Genomic DNA, 25,925 nt, shown 5'->3' on the forward strand with positions numbered 1-25,925 from the left:
CAAAATGATGAAATAAACATCGTGACTTCAACAGAAGTACCAACTGATTTTGTTTAATGGCCAATATGGCCATTTATATAATGGATCGACAGATTTTTTTACACTATAAATAAATAATAAAGAGGGATGAAGCACACTCTAATATTGCTGTGAGTATAGGGAAAAATAAATTATTTTATGCTTTGAATTTTCCTTTTTTCAATATCCCACCAAAGAGAAGAGGATATAATTCACAGGATATAATATACACTTATGATTTATTAGTTATTATTATAATAATTAATAGTATAATAATAAATGTATAATTTAAGATAAAATCGTTAATTATTACCAGATGTGAGAACTTAGACTTGCGACTTGATTTGAGTCCATCTTTTGAAAATGATATCACAATCAAAGACTCGAGACATGACATGCCCTCCATGTTCATGTTCAATGTTGTGTCGTAAGGTGCCATCATGGAACTGATACTCTGAAATTTTTTAAGGCTATGGATTAAACATATATGTAGGAAGGATAAGACATGTACTAGAATTCAAGGGTAGGCTCATTACATTTTTGGAATGAAGACTTAGAAGACGACATATCAGATAAAAAATCCTGCCGTTCTATCAAAAAAAAAAAATATATATATATATGATTCCATCAATCTTTGTACACAAAACATACTCCTTAATCTTGAAATGGGAGAAATCCGATTGGGTATCTTCTGAAGCAACACACAGTAAATAATTGGAATGATTAAATGAGCAAATAGACGAGTTTCACTCAGCCAATCAACTCAGATATCCGATTAAGGTTTTTTTTTAGAGCAAGAGCTTACTTTTTATCCGTATCAAAATCATAAGAAGCTTCCTGTGTCAAAGTTTGTATATATTGTGAATTCAAATAAAGTTAAGATTTTTGATGCAGCTAATTTGAAAGTTATTCTTGGGGAGGAAGACTATAATGTGGAACCAAAAGAGATAATTACGAAAATTGAGGAATTGATTTTTTCTAATGTCTCGTATACCAAAAAATTTGAACTTGCGAATTTTGCTCCCTTCACCATATAATACGGATAAAGGAAGACCATGGACCTTGTTTATAAGTGCGCAGTCCGTAGTGAAATTATATGATGATTTTTCAATTGATTGAATTAATAGGTTATAACTTCATTATTAAAAGCTATGATCCTTCTGACACTGTGCAAGAAGGTAGGAAACACAAGAGAAAAAGTAATCTGGGAGCAAATATAGTAGTGAATAAATTATCACATGTATCCTGAATTCATTGTAAGTGTCGAAGTGTAAAAATTATCGCATTTAATTATATAATTTTATCTATAATATTGAAGCAAGTAAATGTGGATTTCATTTCTGTATTTAGGGTGAAATATTATTTTTAGTACAGTGAATATTTCTTCTGTGAGGGCATTTATAACAAATCATATGAATATATTATTAGTTTTTATTGTTTTATATAATGTTAATAAACAAATTTTCTACATGAAGGAGATTGTTTTATTGAATTCCTATACTTGTTCTAAGAACATAATCTCCATTTATATCAAGTTACTTCACTATGTTCTTTCGTTTCTCTCCAAACCATGGCAAGTATCAAAGATTAGTTTATTGAAGGTTTCCGTAGCAAAACGAGGTTGTGTGATTTCAATCTCCGTGTTTCAACCATAGAGATATACAGTATAGAGTGCCTTCTTTAGAAAAGGATCAAAACATTCAGTTATTATGTCAACATAAGCCTTTCTGTGGCGAATAATATTCCTAATAAATTAATAATTAGTTATAAAATAACCTTCTAATTTTTACACAAGGAGTTTGGTATTAGGTCAATGTATTTCTATTAACCTTGGTATTAGATAAGTTTATCGTAGTGGATATAATTGGAACTTGATGCATTCTTATTATTTTATTCGTAGAGTTCAATGCCTGCTTGCATTGCATTAAATCGTACTTCAAGAACTGAGTTGTTTTCTAGATCCCTAGAGCACGATCATTCAAGTGAATCGTTGAAAAAATGTGAACTCAACCACAATAAAATGAAAATAAGCTTTTTTCCGGAGGTATTTTCATAACTTTATAAAACAATCATATGTTTTGGCATCCTTTTTAGTTAATTTAATATTCCATATATATTATAAGTAACCATCTACTTTCAGATTTCCTAAAAATCCAGCGTTTCTAAAGCAAAGCAGAGTAAACTGCCGTCGCCAAGATTGGAAACCAACCAAATGGTCTAGAATATGTTCTAAGCACTTCAAGGACTCTGACATCATCAAGCACAAAGTTAAGTGCACGCTTGGTGATGGAGCAGTACCCTCAATTATCGACTTCCCAATGTACTTAAAAAAAAGTAGAGTCCGATCGACGAACCTTAAAGCGAAGAGCCTATGAAGAAGACAGTACTATAAAAAGGAATTCTGATGCCATGATTGAAAAAAGGCCAATTGTAAATATTGTCATTGATCATACATATGCTCTACCTAGTGCTATGGTATCCTTGGGGGGGAGGTGACAAAAAGAGACATTATGATTCTTTCCGAAAAAAATGAACTTCTTTCAACACATTTAAAGGCTTAACAATTAAAAATAAAATTATTTGTCAATGCAAACGAAGCCTTCAGAAGCGGATAACCAATGCTAAAGATTCATGTCGCCATTTAACAAAAAAAAAAAAAAAATCAAAATCTGGTTTCAGGATTAAGTGTCTACTATAACATCTTAGTTTCCAAAAGAGCTCTTTCATCGTATGATCCATAATAAAAAATGGAAATTATAACAAGAAAATAATACTCAAAGGAATTAAAAGCAATTTGCATTGACTGTACAGTTATGATTATGTCCGAAGGACTTTCAGCATGGCATTGCCTCATCCTTCTATCATTAGAACCTGTTATGGATCGATTGATGGTTCTCCTGGATTTACTCTAGAGTTATTTGAAGCATTAAGAATACGAGCTCAGTAACAAGAAAGCGCCAATGGCGAAAAAATCTATTGCAACCTCACTCTAGATGAAATGAGTATAAAGAAAATGATTGATTTTGATGGCAGTAATGGGTCCGTGGATATTGGCACAGGAGTGCCCTGCCTCAGAGGTTCTTGTACTGATGGTTGCTATCAAAAACTTTTATGATCCATGGATTATCTGAGCAAAATTTGGCAAAAGACAAATTTGGTTCGTACGGCTTTGAGTAATGTGTATGATACGGGTATAATCTTTCCTAGTATTACATGTGATGGACCCTCTTACAACGCCCTTGTAGCTGTTCTCTGTCCAAATAATATGGAAACTACGTTTCCTCATCCTTCCAATCCTGAAATCAAGATAGCAGTTATATTTGATATTTGCCATATGATGAAGCTCGCGCGGAAAACATTTGCATCCTTTGGTGTTAAGAAAAATCAGAAAGGAGAGGATATTCGTTGGAGATTTATCAATGAACTATACTTATTTCAGAAACATGAAGGTTTGAATGCTGAAACGAAGTTGCAAAAAAACTGACATTGAATGGAGAAGAATGAAAATGAAAGTAAATTTGGCATGTCAAACACTTCCAAGAAGTGTAGCAGATGCTTTGGATATGCTCTCAAAGGATTTTCAAGACAAAGCATTTTCGAACTGTACGGCTACAGTTGAGTTCATTAGAATATTTGAAGCCTTATTTGACATTTTTAACTCTCGGAATATATTAGGAAGCTCATCTAAGGCCCCATTTATATGATTTTTGGCGCGCTCTCGTGGAATCAAGCTACGACTATATCAAAGAATTTAAAAACTGCAGTGGTCAAAAAGTTGTTGATACAATGCAAAACCACAGGATATGTTGGATTCTTGATTACAATTCATAGTTTTATGCACTTATATAATTCTCTTATAAAAACAAATTATCTAAAATATATTCTAACATTAAATTTCAGTCAAGATCACTTGGAACTTTTCTTCTGTGCAATTTGCTCTGCCAACAGGCATAATAATAATCCTTCGGTGTGACAATTTTCCCCCGCTTATAAAATATTGATTATTCAACATGATATTAAAGCAGGAACGAGAGAAAATTGCTTAAGTCAAGGTAACACCACCTTTCTATCTTCCCAGGGAAACAAAGGAAGATGCCAGATGAATATGGATAGCAACCATATAGAATTTATTCGTAAACATGACTTAATTGATAAAGGTCCCTTGCAGATCGACCATGACTACAGCAAAGTACCTTATCCTAATTCTGGCATAGCAATTTAGGACTATAAATGAGTGGTCATCAATTACATTGCTGGATTTGTACTGAAAAAATTGGAAAAAACAATCTTCTGTGACAAATACATTGAATCTTTGTTGTGCCTTGACAACGAATTCAAGGTCGATTATGCCTTGATAAAACAAAAAGATTAGGGAGGATCGCATCAAACAGCACTAACCTATCCTTCTAAGTATGTAATTGAAGTTTGTTTAGAAACTGAAAAGATGTTTGAAAGACTTTTAAATTCTACAAAACAATCTTTGCCGAGAGATTGCAGCCTGACTCCTAAAATTAGCATTGCAGTTTTGAAAAATATTGGTTTTTGTAAAAATTAGGTCTTTCAATGCCTTAGTGATATATATATTAAGATCAATATATTAAGAACAAGTTTATATTATGAAATGCTCTGTGAAAAATATAAGCTAATAATGAGATCTTAATTTGTTATTTATCTTGAATATAATAAATATAGAGCTCAATGTAAATTATCTTGCTAATGGAACCGAAGATGATGCCTTGAATCAGACAATTTTGCCTAATGATTTTGATTATGATCTCTAGAGCAGGGGTTCTTAACCTTTTTTCTTCATATCCCCCCTTTTAATGAGCCAACGCTTCATTTCCCACCAAGGCATCGGTCTTTCAGAAATTCAATTTTAGCTCATGTAGTGTTTACTACATGAATACACGCTTTGTTTTTTTGTGCCATTTAACGACCCTTAATTTTTGTTTGTGTATATTATATTTTTTACTAACAGTTATCACAGGTAAATAAAATACTTATGAAAAGATTTGCTTCTTTTTTCTCAATTTATTTGGCCCATAAAAACATACACAAATGCAACACTAGACGCATACAGTCTAATGAGACTTTAAAAAAATAATAATGACTGAAAATAAAAAGGAAATTTGAAAAAAATTAAGCTCACGGCAAAATGTGGATCACAAAAAAATGATACGACGGAATATTTTAAATTTTTTTGACGGAAATTCGACTTCTCTTAAGTGTTTAAAATTTGAGAATTTGTGAGGTTTTGATTGAATAGTGAGCGGCCAATGGCTATTACTAATTAAAGTTACAAATAGCTATTCTCGGTCCTAGTACTGATTTACTAATCTGTCTTTTCCCACCTTTCACTTTTTTTTATGGGTATAATTTTTTTACTATTCAATGTTCCTTAGGACTGATTAGTCGATCCATCTGTCCTATGGGCTTACCTATCTTTTTATTTTCTTCACTTTTAGCTAGGATTGAAGAATATTAAAACGAACACAATAATGAATGATAATTTGAACATTTTATAATAAGTTCTAGCCATTAGCTTCCTGCTTCAAACTTCTGGTATCTCATCTCTTTAAAAGAAGTTATGATTAAACTTCCCCAACTGAAATGAGGAAGTTAGTAATTTCAGCTGTTTTAGTTACCATAAAAACCGATAAGGTACTGACACATTTTATTATGAACAAACTAATAAGACTCCAGTCTTTTTAGACCAATCCAACACAACTAGAGTTGAAACCTTTGTTAATACCAGCGGCATGTTATATGATTTTTGGGAGAAAATGAATTACTGCCATAAAGACCTTTTACATTTAAAATAGCATTTGTACACGGAAAATATTCTAATTATATTTAAATTAATATATATTTATTTTATGATATATTTTTAAAACAATTTATACCGAATATGGGTGAGAATTCTTCATTCAGAGGGAGATACTAACACCACGACGACCTATTAAATAATGAAAAAAAAAAAAAAAAGAGAGAGTCCATGCAACAACCGTTTTCCCTTTTCTAATTTTTAAAGGTAGTTTTTTTATTACTAACTCCAAGGTTAATAGAAATACAAGGTTATACCATAACGCGTGTACGAGTTGCTTGTTTGTTCAAAATCTGTTTTTCTTCCCCAGCAGTCGGTACTATATATCAAATTGAAAATTATAACAATAGTGACGTCATAGACTATGAGTGGTTGTGTATTTTGTCATAAATCTGCCTATCTTGTCCATCAGTCGGTACAACACATCGGATTGAAAATTCTAGCAAGCCCGATTACATGATGATCTAACCATGTACTTCTATTAACCTTCATTAACTCTAGTTATACCACTTTTTGAGTTCATAATACGTAGAGTCAGCTGCATTAAATCACACAAGAGTCAACTAATGAAAACAGCTGAAAGTAAAGAATATTTTTTTATTTCAAACTAGCAGTAGTACCTGTCATATATAATTCGTGTGTTATCATGCATTGTCATTGATACTTATTTTTATAAAACTATATATTCAATGTGTAGAGTAATTAATAATTATTCTCTAATTAATAATTAGCAGTTGACAACAAGAAAAATAGAGAAGGTAATATGTTTTTTTCAAATTTTTATTTTCTATTTTGACAGTCGAGGTTGAGAGTGAATAAAAATGCTAGTCGTGTACGTATATTCATTTAGCTCCTTATTATTTAAAAAATTGCACTCCTAGGTTAGTGTCTAGAGCGTTCCCCGCGCAAATACAGCAGATTAATTAAATAATTATCACTTATTTTATTTCTTGTGAAGTCACTGGGCCAGGGTGTACTTTTGAATATAAGAAGAGTTTTTGGATGCTAAGGGAAGCGGAGGCTGAAGAATTTAACCCACCTTGGAGCCTAGGATCTTATCTATACAGCACTCAGGCCTGGGTGAATTCTGGCATATTAGAAGGGGTCCTTGATGGTTAGCAACGCGGCGTCGATAGAGTTTAAACTGCTTTGAGTCCCAGTATTTAAACTGTACAACATGAGGGCCGGGGTTTTTTTTTATGTTAAAAGGGTTGTTTGATGCTTAGAGAATCTGCGATGATTAAATTTGACCTACCTTGGGACCCAGACGTTCACCTGCACAACCTATGGTTCGAGGTGTTTTATATAAGATTATGTTAAAAGGGTGATTTAAAGCAGCGGACTCTACGTTTTATGAACTCCAAACAGCTATTTCATAGGATTTGAATTTTTATATTAATTTATATGAATCAATGTCCTTTGTGTAGAATTTGTATCATTTCATACTCTGTCATTGATACTTATTTTGATAAAGTTATATATTCAATTTATGTAATAATCAATAACTAATCTCTAACTAATAATTACCAGTTAGCAACAAGAAAAATACAGAAGACAAGAAGATGCCTTACTTTTTTCAAATTTTTATTTTCTCTTTTGACAATCTAGGTTGAAAGGTGATACAATAGCTAGTTGTATCTTAGGACTGATGAATAGTGAAAAAGACCTGACGGATTAAAAAAAAACCCGTAAGGTTCATATATATATATGCAGAAATAAGACTGATAAGGAATGCAGTCCTATGGCCGATTCAATATTAACGTGATTGATGGATGTGGAAACTCACTTTAGCGTTTACAGGCGAAATATTCGATTAATTATTATTTTCAATAAATGAATAATATTAAGGCTTTATTATTATAATTATATGTGTACAAATGAATAAATTTAATAAAATATATAATCACAATATCAAGAAGGTAAAGAAATCAGAGTTCATTTTTATCATTCAAAATATCATCTATATCTCCTGTATCCCCTCTTTTGCTCTGTTGGTAACGCCTTGTCCATATTCCCCTATCAGCTAAGTATTTATCCATTGCTTCTAATATATTTTTCGAATTACTTCTTCCGGGTACAACATAGGTTAGAAGTCGAGTAGTCATTTCCTCCCTCTCAATTTCATCGTTTATGAAGGTTTCCAAACACCAATCTATAGTATCTCTGAACGCCTCGTCAATGTCTGTAGGCTCAAAATTTAAAATAGTTTTAGCTTTCTGTATGGACATACTTCCTCCATAAACAGTTGGAAACAAATGGAAAGATCTATCTGACTCCTTCCTATCAAATTCTAAATTAGCAGAAGATACATTCAGTGTTTCTGCAGTTTTTGTTATGATACTTTCGAGAGTAAAAGTTCCTTCAAGTGCAACATTATAGGCTTCATTCCATACAGATGGTCCTTTATCAATAACAGATAGGACGACTCGTCCCACGTCCTTGACGTATGTTACAGATTCATCCACTCCTTTCACTTCTGGAGGAATAAATATAGGTTCCTGAATTGATGAATAAAATTTAATCCACAATATATAAAGCCAAAGTCTTCTGGTTGTATCCCTCGGACCAATAACATCAGCTAATCGAAGTGATACCCAATTTACTGAGTTTTGTTCCTTCAAAACTTCCTCTCCAGCTAATTTAGAATGACCATACATATCTGAGTCTACAAATATTCAAAATGAGAATAGTTGTCAAAATAATTAAATTTTTTAAGGCTATTTCCTCAATTACTGTTAACTATAATAAACTATGATTATGTATTCAAGTACAAATATAATGCTTCTAAAAAATTCCTACATTTAGTCTAAACAAAATTGTCTGTATATTAAGAATCCTTAATCATTTCTAAAGACTTGATTAAGCGTATCTCAAATGCCAATAATTTTCTTTTATCATAAAGTTTAAGCATTATATTTTAGATTACGGTATTATGATCGTTTATCATAATTAACGGTAATTAAGTAAATACTCTATTTTTACTTTTGAGTTGATCTCTTATTTTAAAATCATCTGGTCGTACTGCATCTGTTTCAACACTTGGTCTTCTACTTGTCTTGGGTTTCGAAACTTCATAGACACTATCCGTACTTATGTAAATATACACTCCATCTTCCTTTAATTTGAGTAATCCAAGAACATCTCGGATCCATTTTGGCTCATAAGCACTAAAATCCAAAACAATATCGAATTCAGTCTTGTTCATGATTTTGAATAAGTCAGGACAGAGTTTGAGTGAATTAATATCACACGGATCCTCGTTCTCAGGACATGGAGGGTCCTTTGCACGATCACATGATAGGTATGTTACCTATTTAAAACCATTATATATATTTTAATAAATAACTATGACATTAATTCTATTACTAATTCTAATGTACATACTTTGGGTGCAACACGCTCACCATTATCAAAATACCATTCACCACTTCGAAACACAGTATAGATGTCATCATATTCTTTGGTGCTAATAAGTTGATACAATACTTCTGATCCAATATTACCGTTACCACCAAATGATAAAATAGACTTTTTACTCTTTGCAAGGGGAGAAAATGTTATAGATATTATCAAAAATAACCGAATCATTCTATTCGTGTTGAGATTTAAATGAGAATAAATCTATTTCATCACCGTTTTCACTTTATATATTATTTTCAATGGCTAGGACGATGTCATGATCCATTAAAAATAAAACAAATAAAATCATAGAGAGTAGAGAAAAGTAAAACGCGTTTGCCATCACGTTACATGCTAAATTTCTTAGTTTTAGCGCTGAAACAAATTATTACAATTAATTATTACGAATGCAGTTAGAAAATTTAATTCAGACATTCTACAAACATTTCTACTTCATACATCCCTTATATAATCATTATAATATATTGCTACACCTTCATGTAATTATCAAGTTAAGGAAATTGCAAATAATAACTTTAAACCGTTAACATTAATATAAGAATGTTAAAAAAACCATGATATCTTTTATTTGTAAATAAAAAATGTAATAATTTCTTAACTATAGACTATATAATATTAATAATATACTACAGTCACCATACCAAACAAATGTAAGCGCTTCCTGTTGGTTTTTTCGTGAGTTTATTATTTTTTCCCCTTAACTTTAGAAACACACAGTTACAGTGTCGGTATATATATATATATATAAATGTCTTATCTGACATTAAATACATATTTGCAAAACTAGTGGCTATTGGCAATTGCATTTCAATTTGTATTTTCAGATTGAAGGAACTAATCAAAGTCAAGTACTAACTACATCAAATACAATGTTAAATCCAGCTCAATCAGGAAAGTTCATTGCCGACAATTCAGCTCATATCAAGATTTTAAAAGAAGGAGTAGATAAGGCTGTTGATGTCATAATCAAAAGAATCGAGTCTGGGGATATTTCCACGGATAAAATATTTACAAAAACAGAGATTCATCCTCAATCTGCGGATGTTAATGGTGTAAATTGGATATTTTTTGCGGATTTATTCAACTTTTCCTTCTGGAAAAAGGACTCAGAGCCTCAATATACTGTCACTTACAAGGTTTGTATCAGTATATTATATTGACGTAGTATCTTATTAATTATTGGGCATCTTGATCATAGTGTAAAAAGTATACGGGGTATCTTGCTCTATGTGCAGCAATTAATCGAACTCTTGATAAAGGAATTCAGTTAACAAATCCAGAATTCTTTGGATCTGTCTCGCTAAATGAATTAAGCTCATTTTTGGGTGGAGATGATGGTGTACCCTGTCCCATGATACAAGAGAGGCATTCTTTGTTAAAAAGTATAAACTTATTATTAAGATGTATTCATATTCATTTATATTTTAAGGTGCTTCGGATAAACTTTTATCTAAATATAACGGATCCTTTATGAACTGTATTACTCGATGCAACAAAAGTGTGATATCTCTTTTGGAATTGATTGTGCGTGACTTTCCAGCATTTGATGACAAGGCTTTATTTCATGGAAAGAAAGTGAGACTTATGAAAAGAGCTCAAATTCTTATATCAGATATCTGGTCCCTTTTTGAAGGAAAGGGAATTGGCGAATTTTCTGATATTGATCAAATTACTATGTTTCCTGACTATAGAGTTCCACAGAGTTTACAATATCTTGGTGTATTTGAATATTCAAAAGAACTCATGCATGTTTTGAAGTTAGATGAATTGCTTCCTAATGGAAGCGAAATGGAGGTTGAAATTCGTGGTTGCTCCATAGATGCAGTTGAACAAATAAAGAATGCCTTACGACTATCTCCTCGTTACGATGAATCAAAACATGGCTTTGTTAACTCAGCTCTAATAGACTATTTTTTATGGGGTTTGAGAAGGGAGCTTGCTGAAGAAATGAAAGTATATCCCTATCATAAAACAAGGTCTATTTACTATTAGTAATTAACAAAAAAATCAATATATGCGTAATAAGAAATTGCAATGAAATACATTCATTTTGTGCTCAGTAGAGAGTAGGTAGCAGTATTAAGTATTAAATGATATATATAATTTGTTCGGTGAATCAGAAAATAGAAGAGGTTGAGAGAGAAAGCAAGTCGATACAAAAAAATAAATAGCGAGGGAGAATGACGGCCTGCGGGAAAGAGAAAGTGACGTAGCTAGCAGTTATTATTATTATTTTGATGGAGTTTTGGATTTTGTTGCCGAGTGACGTCAGAGTGGAGTTTATTCCTTCTGACTTCTGGACTTCCCTGGAGAGGCTATGATTATGAAATAAATGCTCGAAATTATAATTTATTTTTTCATCCTCTTGAGGACCCATCCTGGGGCTCTGGGTGGAGCTTGTGAGCCCATTAAGATAGAGGCGTGCCAACTCTGGGGTTATAATGAGACTTCAATGCCTAATTTAGCGAATCATGTGAAGCAAGCGGATGCCAAAGTCGAATTTGATACGTTTGCTCCATTGATGGATTCCGGCTGTTCCAATGAGCTTCCATTTTTCCTTTGTGCGATCTACACTCCAATGTGTGCTCCATTGTTTCCCTCGGCGGTGGTTGTTGGACCTTGCCGGCCTCTGTGTGAGAAAGTGAGAGCGAATTGTGAGCCTCTCCTCAACAAGATGGGTTTTTCCTGGCCTCAGCATTTCGAATGTAGCCTCTTTCATCCAGAAAACAAAGAGCATGAGATGTGTATGAAAGGCCCTGGAGAAAGTGCGACGCTTCCTCGTTTATCTATTTCCACACTTCACACTTTCAGAACCAATCATCTCTTTCGTGAACGGGTCAAGCAACATCTCTCTTCGGACTCTGAGCTTAATCATAAATACAAAGACTATGTTAAACTTTTAGAAACGGATCTTAATATGCGGAACCCTGCAACAACGACCCATTCTGAGTGTAGACACTTGAAACGCTCAACTCAATATCGTAGAGTTGAAAGATTAGGGACGTGTATACCCCTTTGTGATCAAGATATATTCTTCGATGGGTATCAAAAGAATTTTGCCGTAATTTGGATGACTGTTTGGAGTTCATTGTGTTTGGGGTCTACTCTCTTTACTCTAGTGACTTATTGTCTTGATCCAGAACAATTTAAATTCCCTGAAAAGTCAGTCATCTTTATCACATTTTGTTACAGTTTGCATGCATTGGGCTATGTATTTCGTCTTCTTGGAGGAAGAGACGCCATTGCCTGTCAATCCAGTGACGAAGATCCTAATATATCACTATTAACTCAAGAGGGTCTTCGAAATGAATACTGTGTTGTAAATGCATTGCTTTTATTCTACCCCTTTCATGCAGCTTCTACTTGGTGGACCATTGGCACTTTTACGTGGTTATTGTCTCGCTTTGATCTCCTCGTTGAAAATTATGCACCGATTTATCATCTCTATGCTTGGGGCTTACCAGCCCTACTCTCTGTTGCATCATTGGTATGGAAAAAAATAGATGCCTCGGAACTCACAGGGATGTGTTCTATTGGGAACCAAAATGAAGATAATCTTCTGTTTTTTATCATTATACCCGAAGCCCTTCAATTTGGTCTCAATATTATATTTTTCTTACTAGGACTCATAGTTTCTTCTAAGAACAAAAAAATATATTCTAAAATAGGTGTGTTTTGGATTTTATATACTCTCCCAAAGGCTTGTGTTATTGGGTGCATCTCCTATGAGTATTTGAATCGTGGAGCCTGGTTGGATGTCACTAAAATCAATAGGCCCAATGTGGAAATTTTTATGCTTCATATATGCATGTCTTTAGTCATAGGAATCACAACATGCTATTGGATATGGTCTGAACAAACTTTCAATAACTGGAAAAACATTGGCAGGTCTTGCTTGGGGTTTTGGAAAAGAGATAAACAGCCTCCAACTCCAACGTTTCCGACTGTTCGATACAGACCTCAACCGGTAGTATGTTCGAGATTAAATACGCAAGTATTCTTAATATTGTATTTATTTTCCTATTAGGGCGATGGTTGTAGTGCTGTAGCAACCACCACCAAATTACCAGTATATCCAACTTGCAGTATTGGTGGTTCCATTCAAATTGGACATCAGCCTTCCATAAGATCAAGTCCTGTTGTTTTATAGCAATCGAGTCTTCGTTATATTTTATTTTGATGAAAAGTTTTTATTCTTATTTATTAGATATTTTATTTTTGTGCCAACTTTAAGTTAATTTGTGCAATACTTAATTATTCTTATGGTCCATGAGCTTATTTCATCGTATGTTCTTAGTACTACGATACCATTTTTTAAAATATTTATGCGTATACCTATATATTTTTTAAAGAATTTTATACTTGAATTATAATTTTATTCTTTAGCATTTATTAATTGTGCATTAATTATTTTACTACATTTATAAATGAAGATCTCCACAAAGTTTGGAGCTGAGCTCTTGTAATTCTTCATCGGTACTTAATTCCTGGTGGACTTGCATGAAATAGGGAAGTCGCTTTTTATCTTCTTTTACATGCCGATGAAGGTTCCAGTTTGGGATGGAACAAACTCTTACTCGAGATAAATTATCAAACATGGCTTTTATGCCTTCTTCCTTCTCTAATTTTTTTATCTACTCAAAATATAAACGGATTATGGCATACATAACTAATTAATATGTATAAACCAAGAAATGACAACCTACGGCTTAAGGGCTAATTGTAGTTATTTAGCTAGAGTGACTCATAGTGTATGAGTCATGGTCAATAAATATATGTATATATTGATTTTTTTAAGAGGACACTCGGCCCGATCAGTGTCTGTTTCAGAGGGAAGGAGTGGGGTATTTACTACCCTGGAAATTGTCATGAATAATTATTTTTTTAGTTATATTTACCACATTATTTGTCCCATATAAAATCAGACATTCTATGAATTTATAAAAATGTCCAAAGGAAAGATGCAAGTAAAAAAGACGTCAGGGACTATGACTTTTCTTGGGCTTTTCAACAGAAGGTTTTTTAAAGTCCTATTTTTAAATGAACTTTTTCTTAAGAAGAAAATTAAAAAACATTAATTTCGAATACATTCAAAACATACTTCTATTTTTGTCAAAAAACGACTAGTTCTTATGATATTTTAGGTTGCCAACTCTTAGTTTAACGAGAAAATAATACCTCATCCATTGAAATCTTGTCTTCTTGATCCTTAAAATCATTGTTCAGAGATCCTGTTTTACTGGAACTGTCTACAGTTAACTTAGAACCTGATGCGCGACTACTAACCCTGTGTCTTAATACAGATGGAAATAATTTTGTAGCTTCTGTATCACTCTCTAAGTTTGTACTTTCTTTCTCTTTTGTAGCTTTTTGCTTCAGCTTAACATCAATCTAATTGAATAATGAAAGTAATTACTACTATAAAAAAAATGGTTGGAACCTACCTTGGCCAAAATAGACAACATATTAGCAGTGTGGGAAAAATCTGGTTTTTCTCCCGGTGGAGGAGTTTCAATGACCAAATTATTTGGTCCACGGTTTATATTTGATATTGCAGAAATAGATTTTCCTATATATCGAAAAGATGTTGGCAAACCGGGATGTCGATTTGTCTTTGGAGCCTCTTCATCAGACTCGTCTGTGTCTTGTGATTTAAGTGTACCCGACCGTGCTAATCTTCTTGATTGTAGCTTGCCAACAAAGCGTGAAGAAGTTGGCATTCCTTTTAAAATAAGATCAGACATTGATACTTTTCCTCCTCCAATAGAAGAAATAGATTTTTCAGTGTTTATGTTGGTTTGCGTTGATGAATTTATCAAACATTCTAAGGAAATAATTAAGGATCTATAGTTATGTCAAGAGTTGTCTATAGCGATCATTACCAATATTTTTCAATGTAGCGTTATCTCCTAAATCCGACTTGGTGTTCGCAGAATGAACCAAATTCAAATATTCTATTAAATTCTTATTCGATGTTTCATCATCCAACGATTTATTTGCCTTCCCAGATTCATTTAATTGAAGTCCTAAGGAAACCATGATTTTAGTTAAAAGTTCTTCGGGGTCACTTATATGTGATGGAGTTGATGTTCCAGAAGTAAAGGGCGATTGTTTATTCGTCAAAGGTCTTCTTCTAAATTTTGAACCTGGAGACACAGGTATCTTTTTCCTTCCTACTCCTTGATCAAAACTGTTCGGACCTACCTTTTTCCAAATACCTCTACGATTAGAGCTTGTTCGACTTTAATTAATGTAGTTAACTTCAATATTAGTCTTCTTAAAAATCTTACTTTCATGTACATACCTTACACTTCTAGAAATTGAGGTAGATTCCTGTCCAGATTTTTTATCTTGAATTCGCTTGGATAATCTCCCAACAAACCGAGTAGAGGTTGGAACACCATTAGCAACATCGTAAATATTTTTAGTTAAAATATTATCCATTTTAGTTGGGATTTCTACTAATGTTTCATCTATATCCTCTTTAATCATTTCTGATGAAATATAAGATTTCCTTGATATATCATCCACAGACCTATGAAGGGATGCATGCATTTTACCTATAAATCTTGTCGAAGTTGGAGGCTGATATTTACATTTTAATGTGGAGACAAAATACTAAATTTAAAAACTTACTGGAAGAAACGATGTAAGTATATTCAATTTTTTGCTAGGTTCTTCTTCATCAATAGGCTCTTTACTATCTTCTTTAATTGAAATATTACTCAATAATGACCTCAATGAAGGCCTTGTAACAACTACTTCAGGCATGACTTTACTCGATTGGGATTTATGAGTGTCTTCAATTTCTGATAAATGCTCTTCCGTCAGAGTTGGAGAATCATTTTTGGGAGGCTCAAGTTCTATTATACTAGTTGATTTTAAACTTGATCGTCGACTACCTTCAAGACTCTCATCTGCTCCACCAAAATAAAATGAATTTGATCTACATATTGTTGGACTGGCTGCAGATTCTAGTCTCACAGCGGTCTCTAATGATTCATCAAACTCTTCTAATTCATTATCTATTATATATAGGAAATATTTCTTTTAGAATTAATATTATTTTTAACACCTGATTATAATAACCATGGATATATCTAATTTTATCTGCCGCAGACTTCTCAGCAACTTTTAAATCTCTCTTCTTCTGATCTTCTTTCTTTAATTTTTCGATTTTTCTTCGGATTTCTGGATCCAATTGCAAAACTCTAAAGTTATAGTATTCTTCTCTGGCTCTCCGGCTCACATTCAGAATTCGTAAAAAATTTCGTTTTCTTGAGTCAAATGCTCTCATAGAACGTAAACAAGTTCTATCAATAAATTTAAGATGATTGTCAAGAACACGCATATACCCTGGATTAATTCTTAATAGTGTTTTGGGAACTTGACTCTTGATGGAGTCATCATCGAAGAACATAATGAAAACACGAATAAACTAGACAATTTACATTACTATTATTTTACGAAATTGAAGTATTTTTGTTTCTTTTTTTTTACTTCGTGGTTACCATAAAAAAACAAGGAAAGCATTTTGTAAAGGTAAATGATTAACAACCACTATGGGACACATTTATAATATATAAATTATTAGCTCCTCTTTTCATAAAAAACATTTGATCAAAAGCCATTTTCAATTTTTCTATCAAATACACCATTTGAGAGGTTTTGTGTTTCTCTTTTGAATTTCTTACGTTTTTGTTTATTATTTTAAGATCTTCCATATTATTATGAGCATGTAAGTTTTTATTCTTAATATTCGCCTTTAACATGAGGACGTCAATTTTTCGGTTAGGACGCAATTTGGGTCAAATTGCATGTACAAAAGATGGGTCCGTAATTGTGGCTTGGCATCCTCCCAGACCTTTTCCCTACGAGTGTACTCAACCTCTACCTGAAACGAACACTTCCACAACGGATTCAAAGTAAGGGTTTGATTATTAATAGTTATATTCAGATTCTAATCAATACCATTGTTCTTTATGTAAGACTGAATGTACAGTATATAGATGATATGAAAAATCTGTATCGTCAGAAACATGAGCGTTTTGTTCGAAGGGATTTGATGCGACTCACGTGGACTACCAAACATCGTTGGTTCCCACCTGGAAGTATTGTACGAAAAGAAGAGTCAAGAAAAACACCAAGAGAGAAACCATTTCTATAAAAAGATTGACGATATTATCTCGTGGTATGTCGGAGCTTCAGTCAGTGTAGTTAGATTTATATATTCATATTTTATAAAATTAAATGTGTTACATGTTTAAAGAAATGAATTTGGTCAGTTATTATTTGAATATTCAAAATATATTATCATTTATGTAACATATTTTTATATATTGATATTATTGACAGATATCTTAACATATTTTACATCTACATGAGTATTTGGGTCGGGATCTCATGTCATTTCACTCTTTGAATGTTGGCGAGATTCTTCATATGTTTTTATCGAATCAATTCCTACAAAAAAAAAATGAAATAAAATTGAGGAACAGTAGAAACGGTAAAAATTCACATTTTTATTTTTACCTCGTCAGATTCCGTATGTGTTGAAGATTGGCTCATTCTTTGAATATTTTTTGGCACTTTTATGGTTTTGGTAGAGCTAACGGGTAGGGTTGCTGGATCCTTAAAAAAAAATATGGGACAATAGTTGACTATTAATAATAATATGGACATTGAAATTGATTTTTTTTTGTATTAAGTGTTTATTTAATCATGTAAAAAACCATTGCCAAGTTACATTTATTTCCATTATGAGTATGAATGAAAATAAGATCTTACATTGTCATTTCCAGGAGTTAGAACCTTTGACTTAACGGACGGAAGATCTCTTGAATTATTGATTGATATAGATATAATTCTATCATTGACACTTAGATCCTGAATGCAATTCATTTTGTCTTCATCATCCAAAGATGAACTGGAGTCGTCTCCTCCCTCAATATCATATATTATTTCGGTATCTACGTCATCGTCATCGTGGTGATCGAATTGACTTAATTTCGAATATTGATAGGCTGCGGTACGTTTCTTCCTGAAACAAATATACAACGGAGTTTAATCACGAAATGGTTCGGGACAATTACCCTTTTCGCTTCCTTGATCTGCTCCATAAATAAAAAAATGCTAAGAAACAAGTCCCAATGAAGAAAATAGAGAAGAAAGTCAGTGCAGACTCTGAGACAGTTTTTACTTCATCGTTTAATTCAAAATCTCCTGGATGCGTCTTGTTTAACATATTGACATTTTCGGTCGTAGATGATGATGTCTGATGGAGCTTCATGTTGAAGTCCTTTCAGTCTATAAGCACCAAGCAAAACTTCGTTAGCGTTTATGAAGTAAGAAGTCCTACAAACGAAAACGTTTTCTGAACAATCACTAGAAAGAAGTGGGCGAAACCATTGTCATCATTTGGATATATGAAATAAACACTTTATTTTTACCTTTTAGAATAGTTTGTTAGTCAATTACCATTTTTTTTTCAGGATGTTTCTTCGTCCAAATTAGCTTAAAACTTTTAATTAAGTCATTTCAACGTATTTGTTGATTCCATAAACATACATACCTAAAGGATCACACGCATCTCTGTATGTATGTATTTGATACGAGTATGCGTGGAATAGAGAAAAATCCTCAAGTGTCGTAAAACTGCTTTCCTTTAACTTATATGCCTTCTCTCACTACTAACAATATTATATAGTTCATGTGTGTCGGAGGCAAGGTGATTATACTTGGTTGGAGGTAACAACTCAATACTCCATTTCCCATTTATGTATATGCATGCATACAATTGGACATAAATACAATTTATAGATTCTCTTAAAAAATTGAATATTTATAATCATAGCATATCTGTATTCAATAATTTAATTATGTCAATCAGATACATTATTATATATTTTATCATGACGAATATTCAACTGTCATCGTACATATTGGTGTACGGCAAGGTTAATATAAATTTCTATTAGCCTTGGGTGTACGGTATAATAGTTTAAACCTAGTATTGCCGGTTTTAAAACAGTACTATAGGGACTGTTTAACGTCCAGCACGACTTGTTTGGAGATGCACTACGCTAGTATCGCGGCAAAACTTAATAAGATTTTAAACAATAATTTTGAAATGTGAAAAATCCAAGTTCATTGCAAAGTTTATGTCACAAGAAAATAATGACATGGAGTTGAATTTTTGGACAGAAATTTAACTTCCTTTTAGTGTTTAAGGTTTGAGATTATGTCTGGTTTTGACTGGATAGAAGGGCCCCCTGGTAGCTATTCTTGTTCATTAAACAGTCCATATAGCTAAAAACTGTTTATGTACAAAAATAGCCACTAAGGCCCCTTCTATCGGATCAATTTGGAATTCTTAATAGGACTTCAAATGGTAAATACAATGAGGAAGTCGAGATTTCTGTCAAAAAATTCAAACTGTTCCGTCATTGTTGAATAAATATAAAAAAAATATTGACATTACTGAAATTAGGAGAAAAAAAATGCATTCAGGGAAGGTAATTAACGACTTCATTTTTTTTTATGAATTTTTAACATACAGCCTTAATCATTAAATATATATAAAATTACCTGTACTTTTTAGTTGATTATCTTACCTGCTATAACTTAGTCAGAATATGATCCGGGATCTTCAACAAAAATGAACGACTCATTGCATCTAACCATCTTTTCAATGTTCAAGAAGTTTTCTTTAAGATTTATTTTCCTTACATGGAAAAAATAATATCCTTAAAAAAGGAAAATCCTGCTTAAACTCAAATCTAATTAAGTATATACATTTGTACTGTAAAAACTACACATCTTACTGTCTAATGTCATGGGGTTTCTTATCAATTTATTTTTCAATTTGATGAACAGTATGTTTAGAGTGTATTGAAAAAATAGGAAATCATTTACTTCAATGTAATTCATTAATCACTCCTTAGTTACGAATCTTTCAATATTGACTAAAGAAATTTCAGAAATAACAAATCAAATTTTTATGAGTATTTTAAAATTTGTCATAAAGTAATAATCTGTTTCATTCATTGCATAGTCATTTTAATTTTTTCTTTTATAAATTTACAGTATTTACAACAATTACAATAATTTTATCAACTTTGTTTATCATAATCCTCTAAAAGTAATTTATATTTAAGCTTTGTTTCGTCTTACGGGTCAAAATGACCCCCATTTTCAAGTTTAATTTAGGACTAATACCTCTTAATGACATTTTTCAGGCTTGAAATTTCTTGACTTTTCCTAAATAAACCTCAACATTGGAAAAAGTAAAAAAAAAAAAAAAGATCACTTCAATTTTTTCTGAAAATGACTCGAGTACAAAGATGGGTCATTTTGACACGGCTATTATAAATGATATTTTTTTTTGAAATAATTTTAGAAAATGCATATACATATGTAGGAAAGTCCAAATGAATATTAATGTATTGTAGATACCAAATCGATCATTTTGGACTGAGAGTATGAGTAGGAGAGAGTGAGGATCAAGGTACTGCATTATAAAGGTGTGTTGCTCACGACTTTTATAATTTGAAAGAAGTAAGCATCCCATTTTAATGACGCCATGTGGGGAAAATGCTAGCCCGTACTTGTATTTTGCTCTAAGATTATAAGGAATCTAACTCAAAATGTAAGATTTTCTACTTGCAAACTAGGCCTAGCACTATATTTTAAGAGGAATTATATTTTATTTTCATACTATACCCTTGCAGGTATGAAAAATAAATAAAAAAGTAGGTGAACATCTACGTTTATGAATATAATACGGTAGACAACTATTACTATTAGTTGCCGTGTAGTTGTAAGTTTGAACAACTGCATCTAGTCAGTTGTGAACATTTTTCAACTTTTCTTGGATAGGGGATATACACCATTATCTTAATTTTAATGAAAAAAAAAAAAAAACAATCTACGAAGAAATCAATTATATTTTAAAAATAAGTCGATATTATTTTTTCTAAACGTGAAACGCTCATGTGAAAAAAATAAACTTACAACTATAACTAAATTTGTTATTTTTGTTGATATAGAGTTTATCTTGCTACCAGAACTGAAGATGATGAATTGATGTGCCTCTGTTGCCTTGTGATTTTTACTTATCTCTCCAGAAAGAGATATATATTATAGTAAAAATTTAAATAATACTCGGGAAATCAAATTTTCTAAAGATTTCCTGCTTTTATATTGCTTTAAATAGTTTGTAATATAGACCAATAATAATGTTCTACAACTAATAATAGAAGGATTTTGAAATTTTCCTCACCTGACAACAATCACAGTAACAAAATACAATTTGCATGTCCAAAATAAAACAGAATTAGTCAATAAGATAAAAAAATAAAATAACGTAGAACTCATAAATAGTGATTGTACACTTTGAAGAATATCATTTACACTTAACTATTTTTTCAATCAATACTAAAACAATTGTATATTATATTGTTACATTTTAACTATTGTTTTCATTAAAACAGCTTATAATTATCTAGTATAGAAAACGTTTAATAATTTATTTATTTGTGTTATCTTTGCAAGAGTAATATTCTCATATGATGACAAACAATTTGGCTGTTTAGAGAAGGATTCCCAACTCAATAAATTTGGGAATTTCAATGACATTCAGATATTTCAACATAGGTCTACAGAAGTTAAAAGGTTTGTTATATATTTTGTAAAACACATAATCACTTAACAGCTCCGAATAACTATTTATATGTAATAGTAGAGTAGAATAGGATTTGCAGACCAAAATATCGAGAAAAGAGATCTACATTATCTTTACCAGTCTAGAATCATGTTCCACTTATTTTCCAATGCTAAGTGACCCAGTAGTAATAAAGCAATCAGGCGTGAGCTTGAAGTGTCTAGCTTATAAGTATATAATTATCCGTGTAGACCGTATATCACGAAGTCTAAATTATAAACGGAATTTATATAAATGTGATAGGGATGAGTGGTTTCTGCGTTCTATACATCCAGGAAACTAAAGGACTCTTATTAATGGAATTTATATAAATGTGATAGGGATGAGTGGTTCCTGCGTTATATACATCCAGGAAACTAAAGGACTCTTATTAATGGAATAGTTTTCTCATTTCATTTTGTAAGAAATCCTGGTAAAGTGATGAAACAGATTTCCTCACCTTAGCAGCCCGGGATTGAGAAAGTAGATGGAGCTAGGCCTAAGTCGAATGATGGCAAACTAAATACTCCCAAGTTACCCTCCAATGATAAGAAATTGTTGTTCTCAGTAGAGAATGAAACCCCTACAGAGTGGATAAAAGCTCCACCAACTATTGTTCATGTGGATCTAACAATAATTGCACAGCACCTGGCACAACCTTCATATGATTTGCTCAGCCCTGTCAGTCAATCAAATGAGACGCACTTTGAGTTTGTGTTTGAAAATGAACATTTGAATATTGGGAGTGATATCCCCTCTTAATCTACCCTGCTGCTCACCGTAGTCGAAGATATGGTGATTAGCCGCCTCACAAAGTTTAAAAATTCCTACTCAACTAGTGATCTCGTTAATATCGATGATCCCCCACTTAAGACTACTCACAAGAGAAGTCGTCCTGAATTACTTTCGTTGTTCATTTCGGTCCACAAAAAATGTAAGCCAAAGGATAGCCTTGGTGATGGGAAGACTTCCCTCACCGATATTAATTGTGTTAATGATTCTAAGGCAGATGAGTCAAACCCATTCATAACGGATGGTGGTGTTGACTTCTTGATTGATCGTGTCAATATCACATCTGAGGTAATCGATGTTAACCTATTAACAGCCCCTTCCCCCTGACAGCCTACCAGTGTTCTGGGTAGGTAAGGAAGTCTCACTTGGCTCTTCTCGAGCTAAACCGTCTGGTAGAAGTCCTTCTTTCTTGAGCAAACCCGCCCTCCATTTGTGGTCAGTAATATTGAGGCATCTCAGATAGCACCCACAAGCCCAGTTATTAGTTTTCGTGATAATCCTAATATTCGTGGTGACGGTCTTATAGTGGATGGTGCTGACGATGAGGTAGCTTTCTTTATTGATAATGAACCCCAAGATAATAATACATTTGTTGTGACCTCAATAAATACGCGTGGTGAGGTTGTTCATATTGATGTTTGTCATTTGCCGCCTGTAGTCGACTCTGAGCCTCCCCCCCCAATACTCGGGCCCTGAGCTAGAGCTACTCTATAACGTACAGTCTAATGCCTATATGGATTGGCGACCTGAGCTACTTTATAAGTGGTATGTAATTGAAATCTGTACCTCTTTTTATTGGTGATAAAAGAGTTAAAGATAGTCGCAGTGTTCATGGGACAATTAAGTCAAGTAGAACTATAGTTCCTAGAAACTCTAAACCTAATAAAAATGTGAGTCCTGCAGCTGATTCAGATAGTGCTGCTATAAAGCAGGGAGTAAATGGAGGAGTGAGACACAATAAAGCTAGGCAATTTATTAAGGAGTGTTGATTCTGAGTACCTGAACAGTGAACAGTCATGTTGTAAAATACACACCCACAACTGTTCGCCAGGGTATCCCCTAGTTAGTACCCCAGTTTTTGTCAACACTGGTCCTTAGATCTGACTTTGATGCCAATGTTACTGCGGAGGCCAAAAAGGCTGAATTAGATCTAGAGATCTCGCTGATGCCTAATTACAGGATAAAGTTCGGTAGTTACAACATTCCCTACCTTCGTAGGTTCCTTAGCCCTATGGGTGGGGTTAAATACCTAGTAAATTATTACTTAATTGTTATGAAACGGATTTGCCCGGAAAAGATGAATACGTTATACCATTTTGCAGGGGCTACAATCAGTGGTCTGAAGGATGATAAATTGGGGATTCAGGCATATAATTTCATCCTGAAATATTTGAAAACGAAACCGGGTGTATGTGTGTGTGTGTGGGGGGTCTTCATTAAGGCTGACCTGAGACGGATTGCCTTTCTTTCCGCCTTCGAGCAACAAACCCAAATGTTTATCGCTAACCATAATAGGAGGCGAGTGTGTTCTCCCCATGAGATCCATCGAAAGCACTCATTCCTGGAACCAAATTGATGTTGGACGACAGGGAGTTGCTAAAAAAACGAAATAAACTTGATAATCGGCTGGGTGTAAAGTTCCAGAAATCCAACATGAGTAACAGGACAAACGAATACCGGAGAAGGCAAGCTCTTTCAAAACAGAGTAAGGCTAATAAAAGTATTGAATATAAAAAAACGTTCCGTAATACCCAGCGAGGCTTGAAAAAGAATTTTAAACGGGTTCCTAAGGCTATTGTTGAGTGTACCCTTGGCCCTGTTGGGCAGTGGACTAATATAGATCCATCAATACTGTCGGAATGAAAGTCAATCTTTGAGAAGAAATCAATTAATGTCGAAAGATCACCCTTGACTGCAGTAAGTATGGTGGACCTGAAGCCCTTAAGATTATGGGCCCCATCACTATTGACGAACTTAATAAAGTACTTCCCCGGAGTAGAGCAGGAATCATACTAGAATGATAGTACAAGTCTTGAGGGTGAGTTAGATGCTTAATTTCGCAGAGTAATACTACAGGGAGAAGCAATGTTAGTCAATTTATTCACTTTAGTGATGGAGTCTGTGTTTCATGATTTGGACACTGACGCGCCGTATGAGATTGGGATCTCTGGTACTGCTATAAGCAGAATGATGTTTGCTGATGATACTACCCTAATATGGTATAACAACCTTAAAAGCCTTCAGATCTACTTGAAATCTTTTGAAATTGTGGCAGCTAAAGTTGATCTATCATTGAAAAGTAATAATTCGGGTCTGTTGTCTATCCCACAAGGGAATAAAAAAATGCCTCATGTACGTTGACCCCTCCCATATGGCCACTAGTTCGGATAGTACTATCAAAAATATGGAACTAAATGTTTTTTACAAGTATTTAGATATACGCTACTCTTGTTTTTGGCAACAAAGAGTGGATATGATCAATGATCTAAAATTGCGGCTCAAAAGGTTCGATAATGCAATGATTTCAATTTAATTACGCTTACACATCCTTAAAAGTAATATAATAACACGGTATCTGTATGTAGTGACAAAATCCAAGATGAAGGGAAACTGTAAGGCTTTTCAAATTGTAATCAGATAGTATATCCGTAAAATAACGGGTATGTTCCATGATGTGCCTATAAGTTTCTCTGAATCCAAAGCTAAAGATGGTGGACTTGGAGTAATGAAACTCTAGTCGACGGCAAAGCTTTGCCTACAATAATAGAATGGGTTCACTGGATAAGAGTAACAATACTTATATTAGAACTCGCCAAGACCAACCTAATTAACTCGGTAGACACAAAAAGTATGAAGTATGCCCTTCAAGGTAAAGGGAATCACAACTTTCTCCAAGACAATACATATAGCATGAACAATACAGAGTTCAAAAGGGTTGTGCAAATCATGGCAGCCAACGTGGCAACCAATTCTAAATTTAATCGATATAAGGTAATTCCAAATAATAACAAATGCGAAAGCTGTGATGATAGGGTTAACAATATTGACCATGCCCACGTGCACAAGGCGTCCACATAGAGAGACATGATAAATTAATTGACTACTTGGACTTGAAGTTACACTGGCCAGGAGTGCAGGGTTTTAAAAACCAAGTATAAAAAATAGGGGATA

The 25,925-nt window shown here is 33.1% G+C and overlaps 5 protein-coding genes and 1 long non-coding RNA gene across 14 annotated transcripts; 3 read left to right on the plus strand and 3 right to left on the minus strand.

Moving 5' to 3' along the window:
- Positions 1-1,562: 1,562 nt before the first annotated feature.
- LOC121127995 (uncharacterized) lies at positions 1,563-3,922 on the plus strand. 3 transcript variants are annotated; one of them, XR_011783348.1, is made up of 2 exons: positions 1,563-2,062; positions 2,113-3,922. It is a non-coding gene; the product is annotated as an uncharacterized lncRNA (long non-coding RNA). The 3 variants fall into 3 exon arrangements; XR_005867994.2 differs by having other exon boundaries at positions 2,142-3,922; XR_005867993.2 differs by having other exon boundaries at positions 2,159-3,922.
- A 2,529-nt stretch (positions 3,923-6,451) lies between these two features.
- On the plus strand, positions 6,452-11,321 carry LOC121127372 (queuosine 5'-phosphate N-glycosylase/hydrolase). 4 transcript variants are annotated; one of them, XM_040722711.2, is made up of 4 exons: positions 6,452-6,600; positions 10,087-10,398; positions 10,461-10,644; positions 10,692-11,321. In XM_040722711.2, exons 2-4 carry the CDS (start codon positions 10,132-10,134, stop codon positions 11,252-11,254), a joined length of 1,014 nt encoding a protein of 337 aa, XP_040578645.1. In that variant the 5' UTR covers positions 6,452-6,600; positions 10,087-10,131; the 3' UTR covers positions 11,255-11,321. The 4 variants fall into 4 exon arrangements, with proteins under 4 accessions (XP_040578645.1, XP_040578643.1, XP_071749298.1 ...); XM_040722709.2 differs by lacking the exon at positions 6,452-6,600 and adding an exon at positions 9,614-9,741; XM_071893197.1 differs by lacking the exon at positions 6,452-6,600 and adding an exon at positions 9,919-9,937.
- LOC121127371 (uncharacterized) lies at positions 7,677-9,575 on the minus strand. The gene is made up of 3 exons (XM_040722708.2): positions 9,227-9,575; positions 8,825-9,152; positions 7,677-8,507 (listed from the first exon to the last, which is right to left on the minus strand). Exons 1-3 carry the CDS (start codon positions 9,428-9,430, stop codon positions 7,771-7,773), a joined length of 1,269 nt encoding a protein of 422 aa, XP_040578642.1. The 5' UTR covers positions 9,431-9,575; the 3' UTR covers positions 7,677-7,770.
- A 143-nt stretch (positions 11,322-11,464) lies between the features above and the next one.
- On the plus strand, positions 11,465-13,654 carry LOC121127370 (frizzled-4-like). 2 transcript variants are annotated; one of them, XM_040722705.2, is made up of 2 exons: positions 11,465-13,232; positions 13,290-13,654. In XM_040722705.2, exons 1-2 carry the CDS (start codon positions 11,595-11,597, stop codon positions 13,410-13,412), a joined length of 1,761 nt encoding a protein of 586 aa, XP_040578639.1. In that variant the 5' UTR covers positions 11,465-11,594; the 3' UTR covers positions 13,413-13,654. The 2 variants fall into 2 exon arrangements, with proteins under 2 accessions (XP_040578639.1, XP_040578640.1); XM_040722706.2 differs by having other exon boundaries at positions 11,465-13,229.
- On the minus strand, positions 13,617-17,181 carry LOC121127369 (uncharacterized). The gene is made up of 7 exons (XM_040722704.2): positions 16,352-17,181; positions 15,899-16,287; positions 15,567-15,847; positions 15,145-15,503; positions 14,707-15,086; positions 14,441-14,653; positions 13,617-13,896 (listed from the first exon to the last, which is right to left on the minus strand). The coding sequence occupies exons 1-7, from the start codon at positions 16,680-16,682 to the stop codon at positions 13,684-13,686; spliced, it is 2,166 nt and encodes a 721-aa protein (XP_040578638.1). The 5' UTR covers positions 16,683-17,181; the 3' UTR covers positions 13,617-13,683.
- A 366-nt stretch (positions 17,182-17,547) lies between these two features.
- On the minus strand, positions 17,548-23,226 carry LOC121127366 (uncharacterized). Of its 3 annotated transcripts, none has more exons than XM_040722702.2 (6): positions 18,834-23,226; positions 18,712-18,775; positions 18,355-18,646; positions 18,050-18,302; positions 17,795-17,893; positions 17,548-17,725 (listed from the first exon to the last, which is right to left on the minus strand). In XM_040722702.2, the coding sequence occupies exons 3-6, from the start codon at positions 18,549-18,551 to the stop codon at positions 17,711-17,713; spliced, it is 564 nt and encodes a 187-aa protein (XP_040578636.1). In that variant the 5' UTR covers positions 18,552-18,646; positions 18,712-18,775; positions 18,834-23,226; the 3' UTR covers positions 17,548-17,710. The 3 variants fall into 3 exon arrangements, with proteins under 3 accessions (XP_040578636.1, XP_040578635.1, XP_071749299.1); XM_040722701.2 differs by having other exon boundaries at positions 18,712-18,782; XM_071893198.1 differs by having other exon boundaries at positions 18,712-23,226.
- Positions 23,227-25,925: the final 2,699 nt, after the last annotated feature.

This window comes from Lepeophtheirus salmonis, chromosome 13 (assembly GCF_016086655.4).
Source record: "Lepeophtheirus salmonis chromosome 13, UVic_Lsal_1.4, whole genome shotgun sequence".
Lineage (NCBI taxonomy): Eukaryota > Metazoa > Arthropoda > Copepoda > Siphonostomatoida > Caligidae > Lepeophtheirus > Lepeophtheirus salmonis.